General features: G+C 55.7%; 2 protein-coding genes and 1 long non-coding RNA gene across 3 annotated transcripts; 1 reads left to right on the top strand and 2 right to left on the bottom strand.

The window, feature by feature from the left end:
• Positions 1-543: 543 nt before the first annotated feature.
• Positions 544-7,062, bottom strand: GDI1 (GDP dissociation inhibitor 1). The gene is made up of 11 exons (XM_004065130.4): positions 6,727-7,062; positions 5,395-5,502; positions 5,144-5,243; positions 4,868-5,002; positions 3,870-4,068; positions 3,503-3,634; positions 2,830-2,929; positions 2,221-2,392; positions 1,761-1,905; positions 1,588-1,642; positions 544-1,497 (listed from the first exon to the last, which is right to left on the bottom strand). The coding sequence occupies exons 1-11, from the start codon at positions 6,769-6,771 to the stop codon at positions 1,345-1,347; spliced, it is 1,344 nt and encodes a 447-aa protein (XP_004065178.1). The 5' UTR covers positions 6,772-7,062; the 3' UTR covers positions 544-1,344.
• A 460-nt stretch (positions 7,063-7,522) lies between these two features.
• Positions 7,523-15,409, bottom strand: ATP6AP1 (ATPase H+ transporting accessory protein 1). The gene is made up of 10 exons (XM_031005720.3): positions 15,177-15,409; positions 14,856-14,982; positions 12,137-12,211; positions 11,581-11,774; positions 11,069-11,109; positions 10,320-10,405; positions 9,594-9,832; positions 8,854-8,901; positions 8,535-8,766; positions 7,523-8,358 (listed from the first exon to the last, which is right to left on the bottom strand). Exons 1-10 carry the CDS (start codon positions 15,335-15,337, stop codon positions 8,149-8,151), a joined length of 1,413 nt encoding a protein of 470 aa, XP_030861580.1. The 5' UTR covers positions 15,338-15,409; the 3' UTR covers positions 7,523-8,148.
• Positions 15,410-15,547: 138 nt separating this feature from the next.
• Positions 15,548-21,573, top strand: LOC134757941 (uncharacterized). The gene is made up of 2 exons (XR_010132598.1): positions 15,548-15,900; positions 21,328-21,573. It is a non-coding gene; the product is annotated as an uncharacterized lncRNA (long non-coding RNA).
• Positions 21,574-23,804: the final 2,231 nt, after the last annotated feature.

The raw sequence follows: 23,804 nt of genomic DNA, 5'->3' as shown, positions 1-23,804 counted from the left end.
CCGCCCCAGCCCCTACCGCCGGCTCCTGTGGACCCCGGAGGCTGAATTCCCCAGCCCCTCGCACTGCCTCGACGTTAACCCGAGCCAAGGCTGGGCCCCTGGTCCCTCTAATTCCTCCTGTTGACCCCAACGCTGGTCCCCTTGCTGCCCTAGTTCCCCCGCATTAAGCCGAAAACTGGCACCCGACTCCCTGCTTCACTTAGAATCCCATCCAAGGCTGGCCCCTGGTCCCCTCTGCCCTCTCCTTTCAAGCCAGAAGCCAGGACCCCTGCTCCCTCTGCTTTCTCCACGTTGACACCCGCCCTCCACCACACTCCCCCTGCATTGAGCACCGAGGGCTGCAGTCCTGGTGCCAGCATTGACTCACTGGGTAGCCTTAAGCTTTAAGTCAGTTTGGCCCCAGCGTGCTCTGGGTGAGGAATTCCCTGGTGAAGAATGTCACCTTTTACAGTTCAGAGTGAAGCTAAGCCAGAGCCCCAACCCAGGCAGCCAAAGCCCTGCCAGGTACCCAGCTTTTGGGAGATAACCATCAAGATCCAGAGATTCAGGTTTCAACCGTTTTATTGGGAGGTTTTGTTTTCTGTGAAATACACTAGAGAGTGGGGAAGGGGACACATTCACTTTGCAAGATAAGGGTTTCCCACCACTAAAGGAAAGGCATGGGGCAGGGCACACTGGGGTTTGGGTCCGTTTTCCCACCTCCTTCTGCTTTGCTCACTTTTCTTTTCTCTCAGCAAGTACCACAGAACACAAACACAAAGACAAGAAACAAAACAGCAAATCAACCTCCAACGGGGCCACGCCCAAGCCTTCCCCACTCCCCCACGCTGGGCAAGGGCTGGGAGGGGCTGGGGAAGCTCACTCTACAGCCCTCAGGCCACACGGGAAGGCTGCAGGCTCTGAAAAGGTGGGTCAAAGTTAATAAATTAGAATAAATTAGGGGGGAGGAATGCAACTTTGTGCTGGGAGGGCCCCTTCTCTCCAACACGCAAGAGTTGGTCGGGGGGAGGTGGGGGCATCTCCAAAGGCCACTACAGTGGGGGTAAGAGCGGTGGGGGCAGAAGTCACCTTTTCCTCCACGTCTTCCCAAACAGAGCAGAAGAATTAGGGGTGGGGGGAAGAGACACACACAAGGAGAGGAACCCTCTTTTCCTAGGATAAGGAAGGGCCAAGAAAGAGGATGCTATCCAACCCCCCATCTCCCAAACCATCGCTAGGGTTAAGGATTTGGTCAGTGGATCAATGAGGTGGGTGATGGGAACGTGGTGGGGGAAGCAGAGGATGCTGGAGCCCTCGAGGAGAACAGACACAGGCTGGGGCAGCAGGGGCTGGGGGCGGCCACAATCACTGCTCAGCTTCTCCAAAGACGTCGTTCTGTTTGCGCTTCATGTTCTCAAAGTCAAAGGCCGTGCCAGCCATGCGTTTGTAGATGTCTTTGATGTCGTTGCAGGTTGTCTCAAAGTGTGTGGTGGCATCGTAGGAGCAGGAACAGAACACCTGGAAACAGCCAGAGCCCAGCGCCCAGGGTGAGTCAGGCAGGTGTCCTGGGCGGGCAGCCAGGAGCCAGGGCTGGGACGAGCTGCTTACCTGGCTCTCACAACCATCATCAATGGGCTCATACAAGTCACTGATAGCCACAAACCTGAGGGGCAGACAGAGGGGAGGGGACAGGCCTCACAATGGGCCATGCCCTTCCTGGTCCCCAAGCCCAGCTGCTGGGCTCCCTCCCTCTCCCCCTTGGGCTCAGCCCAGTCCCTCACTTCTGGTCAATGGGCTCCAACAGCTCCAGAGCCGGCTCCACCTCCTTTTCAGGGTCCGTGGTCTCCACAGTAGTGCTGGCAATAGCTATGTACTTGCCCTGGGCCGCCACGTTGTGTGCATAGGAGATCATGCACACGTAGATGTCTGGCCACAGGAAGAGCTCCGTCAATTCAGGCCAGAGGCGCTGGCCATACGCAGAGAAGGGTTCCAGTGGCTGGACACAAGTCTGGCCCGACTGCCCCTCCCCAGCCCCGCAGAGCAGGTAGCATCCAAGCCGCCACCCTCCCAGAGGGAAAGAGTCCAGGCCACCCAAACCCTAGGGCTCCAAGTTGTGGTGGCTACAATGTGGCTCAAATTTTTTCCAGAGAAGTAAGGCAGGGAGCTCCAACACTGATGGGGAGAAAAAGAGTAACCCCAAAGAGAACACCCTAGAGGAAGCTGTACCAGCGCCCGGCCTACCTGACTTCCTGTTGACCTGGTTCTGGGGGATGATTATTTGGCAGGAGTTGGCGTCGTTGGTGTTCTTGATGGGGTGGCTAAGGATACAGATGATGCGGATAACCTGGCCAGCCTTCCGCACACGGTCCGGGATGTAGCTGGGGTCACAGATCAGCTGCTTGCAGCGGGCCACCTGAGAAGGCACCAGAAGTCCTCGCCCCTGTCACATCCCTCCCTTAGGCAGACGTGGGGCTGCGCTCACAGCAAGGGCAGGCAGCTCTGGCAGACAAGACGCTCCTTGGAGCCATCACTACTGCCCCTCCTGAATGCATGGCCCTACCCTGCCGCTCAGATAGGTGGGCCTTGACGCACGGGCTGGGTGCCCGCCCCCACCCCACCCCACCCCCCAGAGGCACTGTGATCAAGAACGCTTTCTGCACCACAGACATGGCATGTGGCCTCTGAAAGAGACCTCTCACCCACAGTCATGACTCTGAAGACTTCTGGACCCCCAGTTCCCAGCTCCAAGACCCTTGGGGCTGTGCAGCAGGAGACTCGGCAGCACAGAGAGAAAGTGACCAAGCCCCGCCTCAACCATGGGACTGCACTGCATGCACGGGAAAGGCTCACCTCTCCCTCAGACTTCACGCCCACCACTTTGCCGTTCTCCATGATGATGTCATCCACAGGTTTGTTCAGCATATATGTCCCCCCATAAATGGCACTCAATCTGTGGTGAGAGCAGCTCCGGTGAAGGCCCCTCCCAGGAGAAACGGGGACCAATTCCACTGCACCCTTCCTCCACCAAAGTGCAAAGAAGGCTGCCCCAAGCAGGCAGCAGGCAGCAGGCAGGAGACGCCGGGATTCATCCCAGCTCTGTCACTGCCGTGAACGCTGGCCCCATCTCAGCGGGCCCTTTCCTCTCTGGAGCTTCTGCTCAGAATACACTGCCAAGGGCCAGCGGGAGGGGGCATGAGGGAGCAGTGCTCCGCACCAAGACAGCCTGAGGGACCAGAATGGACTCTCTGGAGATAGGTCAGCTCCCAGCTAAGCCCTGACTCAAGGTTCTGGGACCCTGGGCCCAGTCCTGGTGCTGCCGGGAACTGAGCAAGTCACATTTGTGGAGACTTCTGTACTCCGTGCACTGGGGTTGTGCCCTCATCACCCAAGGATGGAGTGAAGTAAATGAAGAGCACGAATTGGAAAGGAGGAAGTACTACCAAGGAAATGCTCAAGGGGGCCATCTCCACTCCTAGCCCTAGTCCTACTCAGCTATGCCAACTGAAAAAACCCACGTCCTCACCTTGCAAAACCCTGGGGCAGCTCGCCCAAGCCGTAGAGCGGGTATAAATATGGGCTCTTGCCATACCGGGCCAGGGACTCACTGTACAACTTGATGCGGTTGACGGTCTCGAGGCAGGGCTGGTCCAGGTAGCTGGGGGAATAGCAGCACCCCTGACTTACCCCCACCCAGGTACCAGGCCAATCTTCCCACCACCCTGAATGGCCTGGGGAAGATGAGGATCAAATGCAAGGGGGAAATGGAAAGGGTGATAGGTGAGCCTGTGGCTGAGTACAAGAGACATGTGGGGCAAGGGGACAGCAGGCAGGTGTGGGAAGGGCGGGGGCGGGCTGGGCGAGGGGGCTGCCACCACCCAGCTTCCCCTCACTCATCAGTGCGGTAGAGCGCCAGGGCATGGCCAGTGAAATCGATGACATCCTGGCCCAGATCAAACTTCCGGTAGACGTCACGCATGCTGGTAGTCTGGGGGTCAACGCCCTCAAAGGTCTTGGGGTCATTCTCATCGAAGTTTGCCACAAACACCAGGAACTTGCGGAAGCGCCGTTTCTCAAACATGCCCATCAGATCTAAGGAACGCGGCGGGAGGAGGTTCTGCACCAATGCAGCACAAAACTCTCCATCCCAGCAGGGCAGGCACCCCCACTCACAGCCCAGCTGTCCTGTGATCTTAGGTTAACCTCTCCACCCTTTTTAGTCTCAGTTTCCCCACCTGGATGAAGAGGGGATTGGCCTGGATGGGCTCTAAGGGCCTTCCTGGCTCAGACACTTGGCGATGTCTCGGGGATTCAGTGGAGGCCCTGCCAAAGGCTCAAGTTTCTGTTTTTTTTTTGAGATGGAGTCTCGCTCTATCGCCCAGGCTGGAGTGCAGTGGTGTGATCTCGGCTCACCACAACCTCCGCCTCCCGGGTGCAAACCATTCTCTTGCCTCAGCCTCCCGAGTAGCTGGGATTACAGGTGCATGCCACCACACCCAGCTAATTTTTCGTATTTTGAGATGAGACGGGGTTTCACCATGTTGGCCAGGCTGGTCTTGAACTCCTGACCTCGTGATCCACCCGCCTAGGCCTCCCAAAGTGCTGGGATTACAGGCGTGAGCCACTGCACCTGGCCAGGCTCAAGTCTTTCAAAAGGAGCCCCGTTCCCCTCCACATCACATCCCTGCTGTGTGAGGACCTCCCTCCTGGCAGCCAGCCGTGCGGCATGACATGGGGCAGAGGGAATACAGAGTGAAGGGCCTCTCTGGTCCTTCACGGGAAATGTGACTTTGGACAAGTGGGTGCCTTATTCTGGACAGCCACCCATCCCAAAGATAGTTGGCTTCCCTGCCACCCCATGATTTCTCTGGCTCAGGGGGCCCACACTCACTGGAAGCCAAGGCCTCAGTCTCAGTGGACGGCACTTTGTAGATCTTGCCCCCCTTGTAGACAAAGCTGCCCTCCACCACCTTGAAGTCCAGGTAGCGAGTCACCTCTGTATACAGTAGCATCTTTACCAGCTGCCCTGTGGGGGTGCACAAGGGCAACATCAGCACGGCTCTCTCCAGAGGCTCTAGCTGGTGTGGCTGTGCCTCCTCTGGGGCCTGACCGTCCTCGGGTCTTCCCTATCACCCCCGACCTGCAATACCTCCTTCCTGTCCCTCACCGTTAGCCATGAGGAATTTGGGAATCAGGTCAACGTTCCAGTCTCGGCCTCGGCCCATCGACTCAGGGGGCCCCTCCAGCAACTGAAAACGCTTATACAGCTGTAAGCAGAAGGGAGAGAGAGAGACACCTCAGGGACCACCTCCAGGTCCCTCCAGGTGCCTCCTGCTCCAGGCACCTGGGGAGCTACTTCCACCCTGTGCCGCTATGTGGGAGGTTAACAGGGATAGGCTTAGGCCTGGGCAGCCTCACCTCCTCCAGGGGTGTGATGGAGGAGCTCTCGCCCCCGTAGTAGGGGTTCCGGTCCATGTGCAGCACCTTCTTCCCGTTCACAGACATGATGCCCGACAGGATGCATTCCTGGGGGAGGGTGACACCATCCGCTGCACTCCCACCTGCCTCCGCTCCTACCAGCAGACCTGATTTGTTCCCCACCCAAACCTGCCTCAGTGGACAGCTCCTTCCACCCACCATCCCCACTGGCTAGTTGCCTCGCCTAAAATTGGGGTGATGGCTTCATCCGACCACACTCTCCATTGCAACCTTGCTGGGCAAAGGAGTCCCGTCCCCCTCACAAGGCGGACAGTGAAATAACGGAGGCTTTGAGGGAGGCAGGGCATCCAGCAGACACAGGATGGCCTTCCAGTACCAACACGCCGAGAGGCATCTACCTACGCAGAGCCGCACAAAAACGCCGATAAAACACAATAAGGCACAGAGGAGACCCAGCTGGACTGCGAAGGACACTCGAAAGGGAGGAAAAGAAAGGCTTAGCACAGTCCTTGAAATTGTAGGCCCCACCCTGGACTGCTCTTTCTTCAAATAGCAGGAGCTCCTGCCGCTGAGGAGGGGCATCTGGGCCTGGACCGAGGAAGAAGAGTCTCTGAGGGGAGTGGGCCAACGGGGTTTTCGGGGAAAGGGGGAAGATAAACACCCTCACCAGTCACTGTCACTAGCCCAAGGACAAAGGCTGCAGATGCTACTCAGCCTGAGGTCTCCATGGGCAACCGAGGTGGGGTTGCGGGAAATGTGCTTACTGCCCCCACTGCTGTTCCTTCTGGAACATTCCCTGGATCCCCTGGCCCCAGAAGACGATGAGGAGGCGGGCTGAGGGCCCACTCTGGCGAGGACCCCCGACCCCAGATCCTTCTACTTCATCCCCACCGGGATTAGCGCAAGATGGGAAGGGACGCTGAGAGGCAACGCTAGGCGGGCACTGGGTGCGGGCGACGGGTGGATGCCGTGATGGGTGGGGGCGATGGGTGGGCGGGGTCGGGGGCATCGGGCCGAGTGGGGGTGCGTTTTCCGGTCCAGCGGGCAGGGGTAGGGAAGATGGGAGGGCGCCGGGGGTCGGACCCGGGTAGCCCAGAAGGCGGCCAGGAAGGGGGCCTCTTCGGGGAGATGGGGTCATGGCAACGAGCAGAGGCGACGTCGCGGGGGGAGCAGCGGGGTGGGCACAGCGCCGGCTTTTCGGGGAGCGGAGCGCAGAAGACGGCAGTGACCGGAGGATGGGCCGGTGGCCGCATCATCGCGGGGGATGGCGAGGGCACGACGCAGGGCCAGGGGCGCCGGGGCCGCACTTACGGTGAGGCCGGTCCCCAGCACGATCACATCGTATTCCTCGTCCATGGTCAGGCCTCGGTGCCAGCGCCCGCTCGGCTCCTCCTCCTCCTTCACCGCAGCAGTCGCCGCCGCCACCGCCGCCGCCACCGCACTGGACCAAAGATGGCGGCGCGTCGGCCGTCGCCCGACCCCTCCGCCGCGTCAAAGAGTCCCGCCTCTTCCCGCGCCCCGCCGCACCCGGCAGGGGCCACCGCCTCCCCGGCTCGCCTCCCGGGAGGGCTGCCAGGGCCCGGGCCACAGCACCAGCGCGGCTCCGCGGGCGACGCTGCTCGCCGAGAGTCTAGAGAGGCGCGGGGCGGGGCGGGCGGGGCGGGCGGGGCGGGCCGGCGGCCGGTGCTGCGGCCCGGGAAGAATCCGTGCGCGGGAGCCGCGCGCGCCCCGCCCCACCCCACCCGCCGCGCCCCGCCCCTCCCCGCCCCGCGCGCGCCCGCCCACCTCCCCTACCCCCGCCCACCCCCCCGGGAGTCTCGGCGCGGCCCCGCGGCCGGACGCGCGCCGCTGCGGCAGCCGGGGGCGGCCCCTTCACGACGCGAAGGCTGCCATTGTCACGACGGCCTCCTGAGACGCCGAAGCGCACCGGGACTCGGCCCGACCGCCCCTCCCTACCCTAAGCGGTTAGGGACCAGCTTGCTAAAGCCCCTCCCGGTCTCCGCGGATGCCTCTTCGCCTCCCCCTCGCCAGGCTCCATCCTCCCGCATCCCTCCGGCGAGCACGCGCCTAAAGCCCAGCGCAGAAATGAGCGACAAGAGGCCCAACGCATGGCAATCCACGTTTATTTTATTAGGAAGGAAACAACCAAGCACCCCATGCTCCTGCCAGGCACTCCCGGTGGGAACATGCCAGACAGCCGGCGATCGCACCCAGCCCACCTGTCGTGGAGGTCCCTTCCTTCTCAGGCCACAGAAATAAACCCCAGTGTACTGCTTATTGTTAGCACAACATCACCAGAAAACGATAACGACAGCCAAGCAGGACAGACAGTTAAGTAGTACTTCCACACCCCCAAACTCAGGAAGCCCTATAACCTTAAGGAGGGAGCATTTGCTACACAAAAGCACTATCCACAGCCAGGGATGATGTAGACACAAGAATAAATAAGGAAAAAGGAGACCCTAGAATTCATGTCCCTTACGCCTCACAGCGACGAAGCCTGGGAAGCTGGTTGGTCTAGCATCTACGCAGAATATGTACACCTTGTTGGGAGAGATGGGGGCAGCCCAAGAAAGCTCCTCAGCGGGCTGAAGAGGGAGCAAGATGGGCTGAGGGGAGCTTGGAGTTCATGCTGCAGTAGGAAGAGGGAAGCTCTTCAGTCCAGTGCGCTGCAGGGTGGGAAAGCAACAACACGGACACCGTCCCACCCTCAACCCCCCCACTGGCACAGGGTCACACAATCTGGGTCAAAGAAATAGTGGGGCCCTTGTGGTCATCAAAGCGATCCATGGTCTTGAGGCTGAGGATCATGTGCAGGCCATAGGTGAAGATGAAGAGCATGAACAGGGAGGTGAGCAGCCCCATCCAGATGCCGGGGGAGAAGAAGCTGGCACAGTCGCTGGCGTAGGAGAACTGCTCCCCCATTACGTTGAAAGCCTGGATCTGGCAGACACACAGACACAGGTCAGAAAGGACCGCTGGGAGGCCCAGCAAGAACTGGGACAGGGGCAGCGCAGGGACAGGACTCTCAACTACATGCCCAAGCCCAAGCCTCTCTTCATCTCTCAACCACTAGCCTGGGCTCCCCCACCTGAAGCTGGGCCACGCCCGCTCCATACCTGGAAGTCCTGAAGCATCATCTGCCAGGGGGAGGGCTGCGTGCGGGCCACGAGGAGACTACCCTTCTTGCTCAGGCTGCTGACATACTCGCAGTGGAAGGAGTAGATGCTGGGCCCTGTGACCTGGGAAGCATTGAAGTAGGCGACGGAGCCATTGCTGTGGACTTCGAGGCGCTCCATGGTAAACCAGTGCCGGGCAGACACTGGGTAGAGGCGGTTGGCCAGAATGAACCTGGGGAAGGTGGCAGGGATGTCAGGTGAGCTGGGGAGGCTGGGGCCACACCAGCCCACCCATACCTCAACCACCCCCAGGACTCACTTGAATGTCACTGTGGTACCAAAGAGTCGTTCATAGGTCAGTGAGAGCCTGTGGGGCCAGAGAAAGAGGCTCACTGTGAGGCTCTGGGAGGGCCTTTGGCATCTTAGAGGAACAAGTTCCTCAGCTCTGCTCCTACCTAAGCTGCCTTGGGTCCTTGCAGCCACCTGAAGAAGCAGTGTCCCCACTTGACAGATAGGAAAACTGAGGATCCAGTCACATTGCAAGGCCAGAACAGAGCTGGAAGCCAGGACCCAGGTCCCCCTTGCCACCAGCATGGGGGTCCTTCCTCTGGTTCCCCTGAGCTCATTGACCCTCCTTTTACTCCCTCTTAGGGTCACTAAGGTGCCTGGGCTGGGCTTTGGGGGCGAGAGCAAACAGAAGGGCATGGTTGCCCCATAAATGGCTCAGGTAGCTGGCCTGGTATTTGCCCACACAAAGTCCCAGAGGTTTTGCTCAAGGGGGAGGTGACAGGTTCCCAGGTAACCTTGAGGTGTTAACAACCAAGGTCCCAACCAAAGACTCGCAAGCATGGGGAGGCAGAAGTCTGAGCAACTCCCCCTCCAACAGCACCCCATGCCATGACACCTCCTACATCCTCACGCTGCCCAGACCGCAACCAGACCATGGCCATCCCCACCCCAACACACAGACCTGACCCTGGCTCCCTGCCCCACCTGTGACCCACAGTGATGGGAAGGTCACCTGTGGTGGCACAGTCCTCCCCAGCCTAGTGCCCTTGCCTGGCAAAGGAGTCATTCCAGAAGGAGCCAGTCAGGTTGAGTTCCTGCACCCCAAAGGTGAGGGGAGTCAGGTCCTCCCACTGGTCCTTGTACGCCACAGAGAAGTTTTGGGCCCAGAACAGGATCCGGGGAGCGGTGTCATTGTAACTCACAGGAGGATGGATCACAGGTGATACTGGCTGTTTTTGTAGCAGCTGGCGACCTAGCCCTCCAGCCACCATGGCTACATCACGGGCCACCTGCAGAAACACCCAACCAGCCTTCTTTCAGCAGCCCTGGGAGAGTGTCACACTCCAACCCAATTGTCGTACCCTCCTTCCCCTCCCAACAGAAGACCCTGTCCACTATCTCAAAGTCCCATCAGCCAGAGGAGACCTTTCCTCCAGGAAGCCTTCCCTGATGCCCCCTAAACCCTGATGACATTCCTAGTCCCTCAAACTTAGGGTCATTTAGACTTAGTGTCCAAGTCTGCCACCCACAAGCCTCACAGGACGAGATGGAAAGCTGCCCCTGGAATGGGGAGGCAGGACTTGAGTGCTCATCCTAGCCCTGCCCCCAGAGTCAGCCACTCCAAATAGTCACACCACAGGGGTTCTGTGCCTGATGCTTCCCCTATGCTGGGCCTCCTGGGCAGCCTACCTGTGGCATACACTCCCCACCTCCAAGCAGACTCACCACACTGCCTCTCCCTGCACGCCCCAGAGCCCCTGCTGGAAGGGCACATACCCTGGAAGGGCGGACCGCTGTGAGGGCCGCTGTGTATGGGACATCTTCGGACTTGAGTGTGCTCAGGACCTGCCCGATGACCTCATCTGAGGGTCAACAAGGAGAGCAGAGACTCAGGTCACCAGGCACCCTGCATAAGGAAACACTCCCCACTGTCTGCTTTAGAAACCTTCTAGACCATCTGAAAGTGGTGTTTTTACTTTCCACTGAGGATCCTTAGGAGCAGCTATTTCTCATCCCACCCCCATTCCCAGCCTCCCCCAGAGACAACTGTGGCTTCAGTCATCGATTCCCTAATGCCAAGCCCTACCTGTGTGACACAAGAAAATACATATCAATACAGAAAACTCCACATCCACCCATGAAAGGTTCACGACTGCCTTTCCATGGGGAGTGACTGTCCTTTATTGCAAATAGATAAGTCCCCAGAATTGTTTTTCCAAATGTCTGCAGTCTTATTAAACCCATAACTCTAGGATTCACGCTGCCTGCACAGAAACTGGCTCCACAGCCTCCAGCACAGAGAGCCCCCCCGCTCTGCCAAGTGGGGTCTGGCTGGACAGGGTCTTCTGTCAGGTGGTCCCTGGCTGGTCCTGGGAGCCAGCATTTCCCTGCTCCACTGCCAGCTGCCCCAAGAAGCAGGCGGGCTACCCTGGGAGTGAGGAGGCCGAGGAACTGCAGGCCAGCTCTCTCTGTGACCCCCACCCAAGGGCTAGATGAGGACGTGCATCCTCCCTGATTCTACTCACCGTTGCCTGTGAGGACTTCCCTGGGTGCCATCAGACCGGAGCTATGGAAGACAAACAGAGCGCCAGAGTCCTCAGGCGGCCTGGACCTGCACTGCCCACTACCCTTCCCCGACCCCAGCTTCTCCTCCCCACTAGCCCCACGCACCAAGCCTGCACACTCTTACCTCAGTGCCCCCTCCTGGAAGCCCATCCCACCCCGAGGCTTCTCAGTCACACTCAAGTCCTGGCCACCTGCTCTGTGACAAGGGCCTGGCTAGGTGAGAAGGCTCCCCACCCGCAGGGCTTACATCTGCCTCATCTCTGGAGGCCCAGCTCAGTGCTAGGCACCAACTCCTGAGTCACAGAAGAGGCCCTCCCCTCCTCTTCTGGCCACACAGGGCACCTTCTGGAAGGGCTGTGAGGGGGTGGGGAGTACTGGCATCTTTAGCCAAACGGTGCCACCACATGCCATAGCCCAGGGCCTTGCTGCTCTCTGGGCCCCGAGGCTGGTGGCTGGGCCATGTGCGCAGTACCTGGCTGTGTAGGGCAGGCGAATGAGCAGCAGAGCAGGGAGGCTGGCGTTGAGCTTCAGCTCCCGCAGGGTGGCCAGGTCCACATGCAAGGGGCTGGCCCCGAGCTTCTCCTGCAGGTAAGTGGTCAGAGTGCTGACTGCATACCAGTCGACGGCAGGAAGCACCAGTGAGGAGGGGGCCAGGTCCAGGGCATTCTGGGGACAGGGGAGAGGCAAAAGGTGAGTTAGCTAGGGGCCAGTGGGCCTGGCCCAGCCCCCGACAACCTCTCTGGCAGCTCTCCTCTGGCAAGCCATACCCATAAAGGCTCACCAAGAAAATGGCCCACACCCCAGCCCCTGACATTCAGGCCCCAGGCCTTTCTACCCCAAAGCCAGCGTCTCTGCTCCCTAAGAGTATGAGGTGGCTTTTGTTGTTGTTGTTGTTTTTGGGGGGGGTGTTTGACCCAGAAGAGACTCAGACCCAAGTAACCCTGATATGAGGTAAGAGTACAGTTCTTATGCTGGGAGAAGGAGCACAGAATGTCCCGCATGGCCCCTGGCTGGGAGAGGACTCTCACCTCTAGGTTAGAAAAGGCGCTGTCCTGCTTGTTTCCAAACACACCGCCATATGCTGTGAAATCCTCAATGCTCAGCTAATAGGGAAATAGGGGAGACATCTGAGGAGGTTTGGCAAGGAATGGGGGCCAAGGCAGGGGACAGCCACCTTCCCCGTGCATTCTCAGGGCCAGCAAAGTCTCACTGAGAGTCAGGTTCAGTATGGTGGAGCGCAACTGTGTGTTGGTGGGGGTGGGGTGGGAGACTCACCTCTTCCCTCCAGCACTCTCAGGGCAGGGTGAGAAGACATGAAGGGCAGTCATGGGGTGGGGAGATCTGCAGGCAGCTGACTTGTGGTAACTCAGGAGTAGGAGTCAGCTGCCTTGCCCGCCCTACAGACAAGAGGAACTGGGGAGGGAACAGGGAAGCTGCGGGGAGGGGTGGGGCAGCCAAGAGCATTTGTGGCAGGCCTCCCAGCCAGAGAAAAGGAGAGTCGGCTACGTCCAGTCTGGACAGGACCCTCCCCCCACCTGCTTTTGGCGGAAGGGGAGAGGTGAAGATCTCAGAACACGCTGGAGGAAGCATTGAGCATTGAAGTCTTTTGAGCTCTCAGGACCACAGTGGCCCCGACCCCATCCCTTTTTCTCCACAAGCTACAGATGTCCTTTGTCCTTTTGCTCCTACCCTCCACTCCCATCCCCAGCTTCCTCTGGCCCTTCCCAGTTAGGCCCTGAGGAGATTTTAATCAGCTTCCCTAACCTGTTTGGTATACACACTCGCCCAGCCTCCCCTCACTTGTGGGCAGGACCTTGCTGCTGTTTGGCCACCAGGGTTCTCAGTCGGAAAGCCCAGGAACTGTGGGCTTTCTTTAATTGAGAAATCACACCACTCCCTGCTGCACGTTACCCAAGGCTTTCTCACACATTTCGAACTGCAACTGACCTTCCCCCTCATGGCCTACAAGGTCCTACTTCATCGCCTAGCCACCTGCAAACCATCTCCTACATCTCCTACCCCTTTCTCTCACTCACTGTGCTCCAGCCACACCAGCTCTTCCTTGAGCTGGCCAAGAGCACACCTCGCCCAGGACCCTCACATTTGCTGTTCCAGGAATGTCCTTCCCCAAACGGCTCCCTCCCTCCATTAAGATCGCTGCTCATATATCGCCTCCTCAATGAGGCCTGGCCTGACCACCCTTATCTAAAATAGCATCCCAGTCACTCTGTCCCCTTAGCCTGCTTCCTTCCCTAAAGACCGTTAACACTGACATCGTATCCTATACCGACTTAGTATTTACTGGCCACCCTCACAAGAATGTCAGCTTCCTGAGGGTGGGGGCTTGGGTTCTTCTGCTCACTGCCATATCCCCAACACTTCACAATACCTGGCACATAGTAGGCTTTCCATATTGGGCAAATGAATGAATGGGTGAATGCCCTAAGACTGGGGGATCCTGGCTAGATGTTTTATGTGGATTATAAGAATTCCCCCTCGCAGGCCGGGCGTGGTGGCTCACGCCTGTAATCCCAGCAGTTTGGGAGGCTGAGGCGGGTGGATCACGAGGTCAGGAGTTCAAGACCAGCCTGGCCAACATGGTGAAACCCCATCTCTACTAAAAATACAAAAAAATACAAAAATTAGCTGGGTGTAGTGGCGGGTGCCCTGTAATCCTAGCTACTCGGGAGGCTGAGGCAGAGAACTGCTTGAACCCGGGAGGCGGAGGGTGCAGTGAGCTGAGCTGACGTTGCACCACTGCATTCCAGCCTGGGCAACAGAGCGAGACTCTGTCTCAAAAAAAAAAAAAAAAAAAAGATTTCCCACTCACAGCCCTCTGATATAGGTGGTGTCTTCATTTTACAGATGTAGAAACTGTCATTCACAAAGATTATTTCATGCCTCCAATGGCTGGTTACATGGTAGAACTAGGACTCAGTTCCTATCTGACTATATTATTTACCACCTCCTGAAAAGACTTCAGGCCACCACCATCTGCCCACACAGCAACCAAGGGAGACTACAAGGGCAATGAGCCATACAGGCCACCAACAAGGGAGGGCCTAGCAGAGACTTGCTATATTAGAGTCATCTCATGGTCTCCACGCCTGCTTTCGGGGCAAAGATCCTGGATGGGAAGGAAAACAGCTTGTGGGTTATGAGCTCCAACTGGGAGGGAGGATTGGCAGACTCAGGCTGGAACCAAAGTGGTATCTATCAACTGTAGTGAAACATTGTATCTCGACAAACCTTACTTTCCTTGGCAGTGAAACCAAGATAATGACATCAGTGTAGCAAGTGCCTACAAAGCACTAAACAGGTGATCATTTTCCAATTATCATTATTATGATCATCGCAGCTAGAATTACAACTCTGCCACCCATTAGCTGTAGGAGCTTGGACAAGTCACTTAACCTCCAGCCTCAGTCTTCTCATCTATAAACAAACAGGGACGATAATCCCCACCCACCATATTGGACTAAGTCAGATATCCAAAGTGCTTGGTACTCAGTAGGTACCTGGCCTCTGATCCGTCGCTTCCTCCAATCAAGTTGGTGCCATTTCCGAGGCTGTCGCCATGCCCACTGAAGCGTTTACTACAGGCCTTCCCATGAGACGACCCACACCTCCCTACAGTTGGGACAAGGTCACTGAAGCTTCCCTTGGGGAATGGGCGTCAGTGTCATGGGGGGAGGGGGCCTGGCTGCCTCCCGATGACCGGGGGAGAGTGGGCTGGGGCGGGCGCACCTTGTCCTGCAGGAACAGCAGCACATTCCTGGGACCCAGCTCCAGGGCGGGATCTAAGTAGGTAGAGAGCTGCAAGTCGCTGGTGATGTGGCCTTCATGAGTGTCGGCCGCAGGAGCCCACAAGTCCCTGGCAGGGGACAGAAGAGGTGCTGTCAGACGGGGGCGCATGTGGACTGGAGCTCTGTCGCCGGCAGATTCGCTGCGAGCCCCCGAGCAAGGAACAGTCCACCTCCGGACCTCACCACCCCTCGCCTAGGACAGAGCCGGAGTCGGGCGAGGGCGCCTCAGCCGCCACAGCGCATCCCACCCCGGCCCGCTCACCGGTCACTCGACCACAGCACCAGCGGGACCTGCTGCTCCGCCGCTGCCGCCGCCGCCGCCGCCGCCAACGACAAAAACACCGGCAGCCACGGCATCCGCCAGAGCGCCTGGGCGCACCGCGGCCCCATCCGCACTCGAGCCGTCGCCATGGCCGCCATCATAGCCTCAGCCTCCACTGCCTCAGGGGCCTCGACAGCCGCAGATCAGGTGACCGTTGCCCCCGCCCGAGCCCCGCCTCGCACCTCCATTGGCCGAAGCGCGGGCCGACCGGCAGGGCCGCAGGTAATTGGACCAAGTGCATGCCACTCGCGGCCACTCCTCACTGGTTGGCTGTACGTGTCTCCAGGCACTCACGCTCCGAGTGGGAAAGGGGATGGGGCCCAGCTAGACCGACTAGGACGAGACAAGAGGGACAGGGAGGCTTCGCGGAACCCTACGCCCACCCGACGCGTTCGCCCGTCCGTTTTTATTTTTATTTTTATTTTGGTTTTTTTGTTGTTGTTCTCTTCTTTTGTCTTTTTTTTTTTCTTTAGAGACGGGGTCTCGCTATGTTGGCCAGGCTGGTCTCGAGTCCCCGGGCTCAAGCGATACTCCCGCCTCAGCCTCCGGAAAAGTGAGACTACAGGCGCGCATCGCCGCACCCGGCCAATCCCTGTTTTAATCCTTTTCCTTAAAATTGCAAAAGTGGTGTCTTTTTCCTGCAGATGGACCCTCCCTGATACAGGTGACAGGAGACTGTAATCCCTTAGAACGAGGAGTGAAGCGGGCTCAGGATAGCATCTAGGGGAACACCCAGCACTTACATTGGGCAGGAGGAGAAGTGTCCAGAAAAGAGATCGGACAAGGAGCAATCAAAGAGGAAGGAGAAAACCCAGAGCGAAGCGTGGCATCAAAGACACCCTAACGGGCCGGGCGCTGTGGCTCACGCCTGTAATCCCAGCACTTTGGGAGCCCGAGGCGGGCGAATCATGAGGTCAAGAGATCGAGACCATCCTGGACAACATGGTGAAACCCCATCTCTACTGAAAATACGAAAATTAGCTGGGCATGGTGGCACACGCCTGTAGTCCCAGTTACACGGGAGGCTGAGGCAGGAGAATCACTTGAACCCGGGAGGCGGAGGTTGCAGTGAGCCGAGATCGCGCCACTGCACTCCATCCTGGGCGACAGAGTGAGAGTCCATCTCAAAAAAAAAAAAAAAAAAAAGATTGTAGTCATGATTGTCACATGTGATTCAGACTAGGACTAGGATAGTGGCAGTTGAGCTGGAGAGAGGAAGTGGGTCTGACGATACAGTCAAAGAAGATTGTAGCTTTTGGGTCTCTCTGAGTTGGGGACTGGGAGACGAGGTCACTTGGGGGCTCACTGAGTTTCGGGTGCTTAGGGAAACCCCCAAGTGGCCATTTCCAGGCCTTAACTAGCTGAGGAGAGAGGTTTTCACTGGAGCTTCACTGTATCCCAGGAGAATCCAGCAAACTTAAAAAGGAAAGCATGTCTATTATGTTTCTGTTACTTTTGTTACATAGTTTCAAGGCAAATACTTCCTCTGGAATGCGGAAGGCAATCTTGCCTCCGTCAGGACCTGTTGCTGAGCTGCTTCCATCCTTAGGGAAGAAACCCACCTGTGGCTGCTTTTATTCTTCCCTGCATTGCTAGGGGTCCCTGGAGTGATGGCCCTTGAGGCTTCCTGAAGCACCTGCTATGGGCCAGGCACCTGGACTCTGCCCTGGAAGTTGACAGTTTAGTCTAGAGGACATGCAGGACAGCAGGTCATGATACAGGGTCATGAATGTTCCAAAGGTTGAGACATGGGACTGGGAGGGATGTAAGGAGAGGGGCACCGATGAAGCTGCTCCCACCAGGAGGTGATATCTAAACTGAACCAATCACCAAATGTTGACAGCACCAATGAGCACCTTCTGTCTGGGGACTTCATCTTTAGGGTAAAAGCATTTTGTTCATCAAAATCCTGGCTGGGCGTGGTGGCTCACGCCTGTAATCCCAACACTGGGAGGCTGAGGCGGGCAGATAACCTGAGGTCAAGAGTTCGAGACCAGCCTAGCAAACACGGCAAAACCCCGTCTCTACTAAAAATACAAAAATTAGCTGGGCGTGGTGGCGGGCACCTGTAGTCCCAGCTACTCAGGAGGCTGAGACAGGACAATTGCTTGAACCTGGGAGGCGGAGGTTGCAGTGAGCCGAGATCATGCCATTGCACTCCAGCCTGAGCAACAAGAGCGAAACTCCATCTCAAAAAAAAAAAAAAAGGGCCGGGCACTTTGGCTCACGCCTGTAATCCCAGCACTTTGGGAGCCCGAGGCGGGCGGATCACGAGGGCAGGAGATCAAGACCATCCTGGCTAACACGGTGAAACCCTGTCTCTACTAAAAATACAAAAAATTAGCCGGGTGTGGTGGCGGTCGCCTGTAGTCCCAGCTACTCTGGAGGCTGGGGCAGGAGAATGGCACGAACCCGGGAGGTGGAGCTTGCAGTGAGCAGAGATCGTGCCACTGCACTCCAGCCTGGGGGACAGAGCGAGACTCCGTCTCAAAACAAAAAAAAGAAAGAAAGAAAAAAGAATCCCTTCAGGCCCTCATCTCCCTGTGGCTTTTAAAATTGTTTTAATGTACTATTGGACACATACCAAAATATGTGGAACTTACATGTTACATATACGTGTGTAAGGTATGTTACACATATGTTACCTCTACATGCAGTATAAAAATAAAAGGAATGGCCAGGCTTGGAGGCTCATGCCTGTAATCCCAGCACTTTGGGAGGCTGAGGCGGGCAGATCACCTGAGGTCGGGAGTTCCACACCAGCCTGACCAACATGGAGAAACCCCGTCTCTCCTAAAGATACAAAAATTAGCCAGGCATGGTGGCGCATGCCTGTAATCCCAGCCACTCAGGAGGCTGAGGCAGGAGAATCGCTTGAACTCGGGAGGCAGGGGTTGCAGTGAGCCGAGATCGTGCCATTGCACTCCAGCCTGGGCAACGAGAGCGAAACTCCATCTCAGCTGGGCACGGCGGCTCAAGCCTGTAATCCCAGGACTTTGGGAGGCCGAGGCGGGTGGATCACGAGGTCAGGCGATTGAGACCAGCCTGACCAACATGGTGAAACACTGCCTCTACTAAAAAGACAAAAAATTAGCCGGGTGTGGTGGCGGGCGCCTGTGATCCCAGCTACTTGGGAGGCTGAGGCAGGAGAATCGCTTGAACCCAGGAGGCAGAGGTTGCAGTGAGCCAAGATCGCACCACTGCACTCCACCCTGGGCGACAGAGTAAGACTCCGTCTCAAAATAAATAAATAAATAAAAGGAACCTCAGACCAACCCCCCACCCCGGACTTCACAGTCAGTGAAGAGCACTGCCAGTTGCTTAGCAGGAACCTGGGTCCCCCAAACCCCATTTTCCTGCGTCCCCTGAGAAGCAATTGCTATCCTGCATCGGTACCAGATGGCATTGTTCTTTTTTTTTTTTTTTTTTTTTTTTTTTTTGAGATGGAGTTTCGCTCTGTCACCCAGGCTGGAGTGCAGTGGCACAATCTCAGCTCAGTGCAACATCCACCCCCTGGGTTCAAGCGATTCTCCTGACTCGGCCTCCCGAGTAGCCAGGACTACAGGCACCCACCACCACACCCGGCTAATTTTTGTATTTTTAGTAGAGATGGGGATTCACCATGTTGGTCAGGCTGGTCTCAAACTCCTGACCTTGTGATCTGCCCACCTCGGCTTCCCAAAGTGCTGGGATTACGGCATGAGCCACCGCGCCCGTCCCAGATGGCATCTTTCTGCCTGTAGTCCTCTGCAGCCTGTTTGTTCACCAGCAGTTGATGGAGGTTGCTGTTCGCTTACCCATTGTACCGTAGCTTCATGTTCCAGCACATGTGCCCACCGCAGCTGCTAGGCTCATTCCCCTGTTGCTGGACACTGGGTGGTTCCCTTTGTTTGCAGAATGCAAGAAGTCTCAGATACGGTGGTAGACTGCATCATTGTTCACAAGTACTCAATCGCCCCTTTCTCTTTAAGAGTAGTCCTAGACCGTAGCCAGCTGGAGACTGGAACTGAAAGTAGCTATGACTCAGGGATCAGGAGACCATCATGGCCGCTGTGGGGGGTCTTTCCACACCGCGAAGTGAGTGACTGAAACCCCCAAGCCCTTGCACCTCCTACTCCCCCGACCTTTTAAAAAAGCACTTCTGGCCAGGCGCGGTGGCTCACGCCTGTAATCCTAGCACTTTGGGAGGCCGAGGCAGGCGGATCACGAAGTCAGGAGATCAGGACCATCCTGGCTAACACGGTGAAACCCCATCTCTACTAAAAATACGAAAAATTAGCCAGGCGTGGTGGCGGGCGCCTGTAGTCCCAGCTACTCGGGAGGCTGAGGCAGGAGAATGGCGTGAACCCAGGAGATGGAGCTTGCAGTGAGCCCAGATCGTGCCACTGCACTCCAGCCTGGGCGACAGAGCGAGACTCTGTCTCAAAAAAAAAAAAAAAAAAAAGCACTTCTATGGTGAAACGTAACCCAAAAAAGAAAAGAAGTAGGCCAGGCGCATTGGCTCACGCCTGTAATCCCAGCACTTTGGGAGGCCAAGGCGGGTGGATCACCTGAGGACAGGGGTTCGAGACCAGCCTGGCCAACATGGTGAAACCCCGTCTCTATTAAAAATACAAAATAATTAGCCGGGCATGGTGGCACGCGCCTGTAATCCCAGCTACTCGGGAGGCTGAGGCAGGAGAATCACTTGAACCCAGGAGGCAGAGGTTGCAGTCACCAGAGATCATGCCATTGTACTCCAGCCTGGGTGACAGAGCAAAACTGTCTCAAAAAAACAAAAACAAACCAAAAAAAAACCCACAAAATAAAGATGTACAGTGTAATGCTTATCAAAGCAGACAGTTCCATGGCATCACCCAGGTCAAGAATTTGAATATCATTGCCCCAAAAGCCCCTCTCATACCCGTACTATCACTTCCCAATGTGACCATGAACTTGATTCTTACGCTAATCACTTTGGTCTTTATAGTTTGACCAGTTAAGCATGCATTCCTAAAAATGATGGGATGTGTTGTTATGGCTGTTTTGAGGCTTTAAATAAAGGAAATTATTCAGTATAATATTTTTCCCTCCTCCACTCTTTTTTTTTTTTTTTTTGGAGACAGAGTTTGGCTCTTGTTGCCCAGGCCGGAGTGCAATAGCGCCATCTCGGCTCACTGCAACCTTCGGATTCAAGCAATTCTCCTGCCTCAGCCTCCCGAGTAGCTGGGATTACAGGCATGTGCCACCACGCCTGGCTAATTTTTTGTATTTAGTAGAGACGGGATTTCACCATGTTGGTCAGGCTGGTCTTGAACTCCTAACCTCAGGTGACCCACCCACCTCGGCCTCCCAAAGTGCTGAGATTACAGGTGTGAGTCACCGCACTCAGCCCTCTCCTCCACTCGGAAGGGAAGTATTATTTTGTGTCTAGATTCTTTGCTCAACATTGGCAGATTAATTCAAGTGGCTGCATGTAACAATGTTGCTGCATAGTATTCCACTGGATGAATATGTTACCATTGATTGTGTCCTTCAACTGTTGACATTTGGTTGGTTTCCCATTTGGGCTGTTATGGCTAATGCTGCTGTGAACAATTATGTATACGTCTTTCTTTTTCTTCTTTTTTTTTTTTTTTTTTGAGACGGAGTCTTGCTCTGTCACCCAGGCTGGAGTGCAGTGGCGTGATCTAGCTCACTGCAAGCTCCGCCTTCCGGGTTCACGCCAGTCTCCTGCCTCAGCCTCCTGAGTAGCTGAGACTACAGGTGCCCACCCCCATACCCGGCTAATTTTTTGTATTTTTAGTAGAGACGGGGTTTCACTGTGTTAGCCAGGATGGTCTCCATCTCCTGACCTCAAGATCTGCCCGCCTCGGCCTGAGTGCTTGGATTACAGGCGTGAGCCACTGCGCCCAGCCGATGTATGTGTCTTTTGTTAAACATAGATGTTCATTTCAATAGGTATATAACTAGGTGGGGAATTGGTAGGTCATAGAGTATATGCACTGGGTTGAGTAGTGTCCCCATAAAAGTCATTGCAGACAGAATCAAGTTAAGGTGAGGTTATACTGCATAAGGGTGACCCCTAGTTCAATGCATGGTGTTTTTAAAGGAGGAGAAAAAGAGACAGACACAGGGAGGAGAGCACCGCATGAAGCTGAAGGCAGAGATTGGAATAACACCTCTGCAAGCCAAGGAACACGGAGCATTGCTGGGAACCACCAGAAGAAGCCAGAAGACAGGCCTGGAGCTGACTTTCCCTCACAGCCCCAGAAGGAACCCACCCTGGTGCCACCTTGATTTTGGACTTCTGGCCTTCAGAACTGGGAGAGAATAAATTTCTGTTGCTTTAAACTTCCCGGTCTCTGGCACTTTGTTACTGCAGCCACAGGAAACCCATACAGTGCACACTCTGCCTTTTGTGTTTCCTCTTCTGTGAAATGCTTTTTTTTTTTTTTTTTTGAGATGGAATTTCGCTCTTGTTGTCCAGGCTGGAGTGCAAGGGCACAATCTTGGCTCACTGAAGCCTCTGCTTCCCGGGTTTCAGTGATTCTCCCGCCTCAGCCTCCTGAGTAGCTGGGATTACAGGCACCCACCAACATGCCCAGCTAATTTTTTTTTTTTTTTTGTAGAGATGGGGGTTTCACCATGTTGTCCAGGCTGGTCTCAAACTCCTGGCCTCAGGTGATCCGCCCACCTCGGCCTCCCAAAGTGCTGGGATTACAGGTGTGAGCCACCGCGCCCGGCCTTAACCACTTTTAACTGTACAGTTCAGTGGCATTAAGTACGTTCACACTGTTGTACAGCCATCACCACCATCCATCTTCAGAACACTTTTCATCTTCCCAAACCAAAGCTCTGTCCCCATTATACAATTTCCCATTCCCCCATCCTCCCAGGCCCTGGCAACCAACCTTCTACTTTTTGACTCTGGATCTGAAGCTGGTAAATACATCATATAAGTGGAATCATATAATATGCAGCCTTTTGTTTCTGGCTTATTGCAGTTAACATAATGTTTCTTGAAAATCCTTTGAGAGTATCCATTTGATAGCATGTATCAAAATATTCCTTTTTCTTTATTTTTAATTTTTTTTTTTTTTTGAGACAGAGTCTTGCTCTTTGCCCAGGCTGGAGTGCAGTGGCACGATCTCGGCTCACTGCAAGCTCCGCCTCCTGGGTTCACGCCATTATCCTGCCTCAGCCTCCAGCTGGGACTACAGGCACCTGCCACCACGCCTGGCTAATTTTTTTGTTGTTGTTGTTTATTTTTAGTAGAGACGGGGTTTCGCCGTGTTAGCCAGGATGGTCTCGATCTCCTGACCTTGTGATCTGCCTGCCTCGGCCTCCCAAAGTGCTGGATTACAGGCGTGAGCCACTGTGCCTGGTGTTTTTTTTTTGGGTTTTTGTGTTTTTTTTTTTTTTGAGATGAAGTCTCCCTCTATCGCCCAGGCTGGAGTCCAGTGGCACGATCTCAGCTCATTGCAACCTCTGCCTCTTGGGTTCAAGTGATTCTCCTGCCTCAGCCTCCTGAGTAGCTGGGATTACAGGCGTGCGCCATCACGCCAGCTAATTTTTGGGGGGTTTTTTGTTTTTGAGACGGAGTCTCACTCTGTCGACCAGGCTGGAGTGCAGTGGTGTGATCTTGGCTCACTGCAAGCTCCGCCTCCCGGGTTCACGCCATTCTCCTGCCTCAGCCTCCAGAGTAGCTGGGACTACAGGCACCCGCCACCACGCCTGGCTAATTTTTTTGTATTTTTAGTAGAGACGGGGTTTCACCATGTTAGCCAGGATGGTCTCGATCTCCTGACCTCGTGATCTGCCTGCCTCGGCCTCCCAAAGTGCTTGGATTACAGGCGTGAGCCACCATGCCCAGTCTTTTTTTTTGAGACGGAGTTTCGCTGTTGTTTCCCAGGCTGGAGTGCAATGGCTCGATCTCGGCTCACCGCAACCTCCTCCTCCCAGGTTCAAGCGATTCTTCTGCCTCAGCCTTCCCAAGTAGCTGGGATTACAGGCATGCGCTACCATGCCCGGCTAATTTTGTATTTTTAGTAGAGATGGGGTTTCTCCATGTTGGTCAGGCTGGTCTCAAACTCCCGACCTCAGGTGATCTGCCTGCCTCGGCCTCCTAAAGTGTTGGGATTATAGGTGTGAGCCACTGCGACTGGCCTAATTTTTGTATTTTAGTAGAGATGGGGTTTCACCATGTTGGCCAGGTTGGTCTCGAACTCCTGACTTCAAATGATCCGCCCACCTTGGCTTCCTAAAGTGTTGGGATTACAGGCGTGAGCCATGGTGCCCAGCTGCTTCTATCTATATTTAATTACAAGTGTTTGTTTTTTCCCAGGTAATTTTTTCCCTTTTTGGTCATTTTTTAAAAAACCTTTTATTTTGAAATAATTAGGCACCAACACTGCTGAAAGACCTGGTTGTCTGAATCTTCTCTTGTTGCTGGCTCATCTTTGGTGGTTCTATATTTTCTTTCTTTCCACGTTTCTGTTACAGTATTTTTAATACTGTGTCTACGCCACCACCCTGGATTTGCCTTTGCTCCCACCCAGGACCCCCAGCTCCATCTGGGCAACCCCA

This window comes from Gorilla gorilla, chromosome X, assembly GCF_029281585.2.
Source record: "Gorilla gorilla gorilla isolate KB3781 chromosome X, NHGRI_mGorGor1-v2.1_pri, whole genome shotgun sequence".
NCBI lineage: Eukaryota > Metazoa > Chordata > Mammalia > Primates > Hominidae > Gorilla > Gorilla gorilla.
Note: the sequence above shows the minus strand (reverse complement) of the source record. Positions and strands in the feature narration are given on the sequence as shown.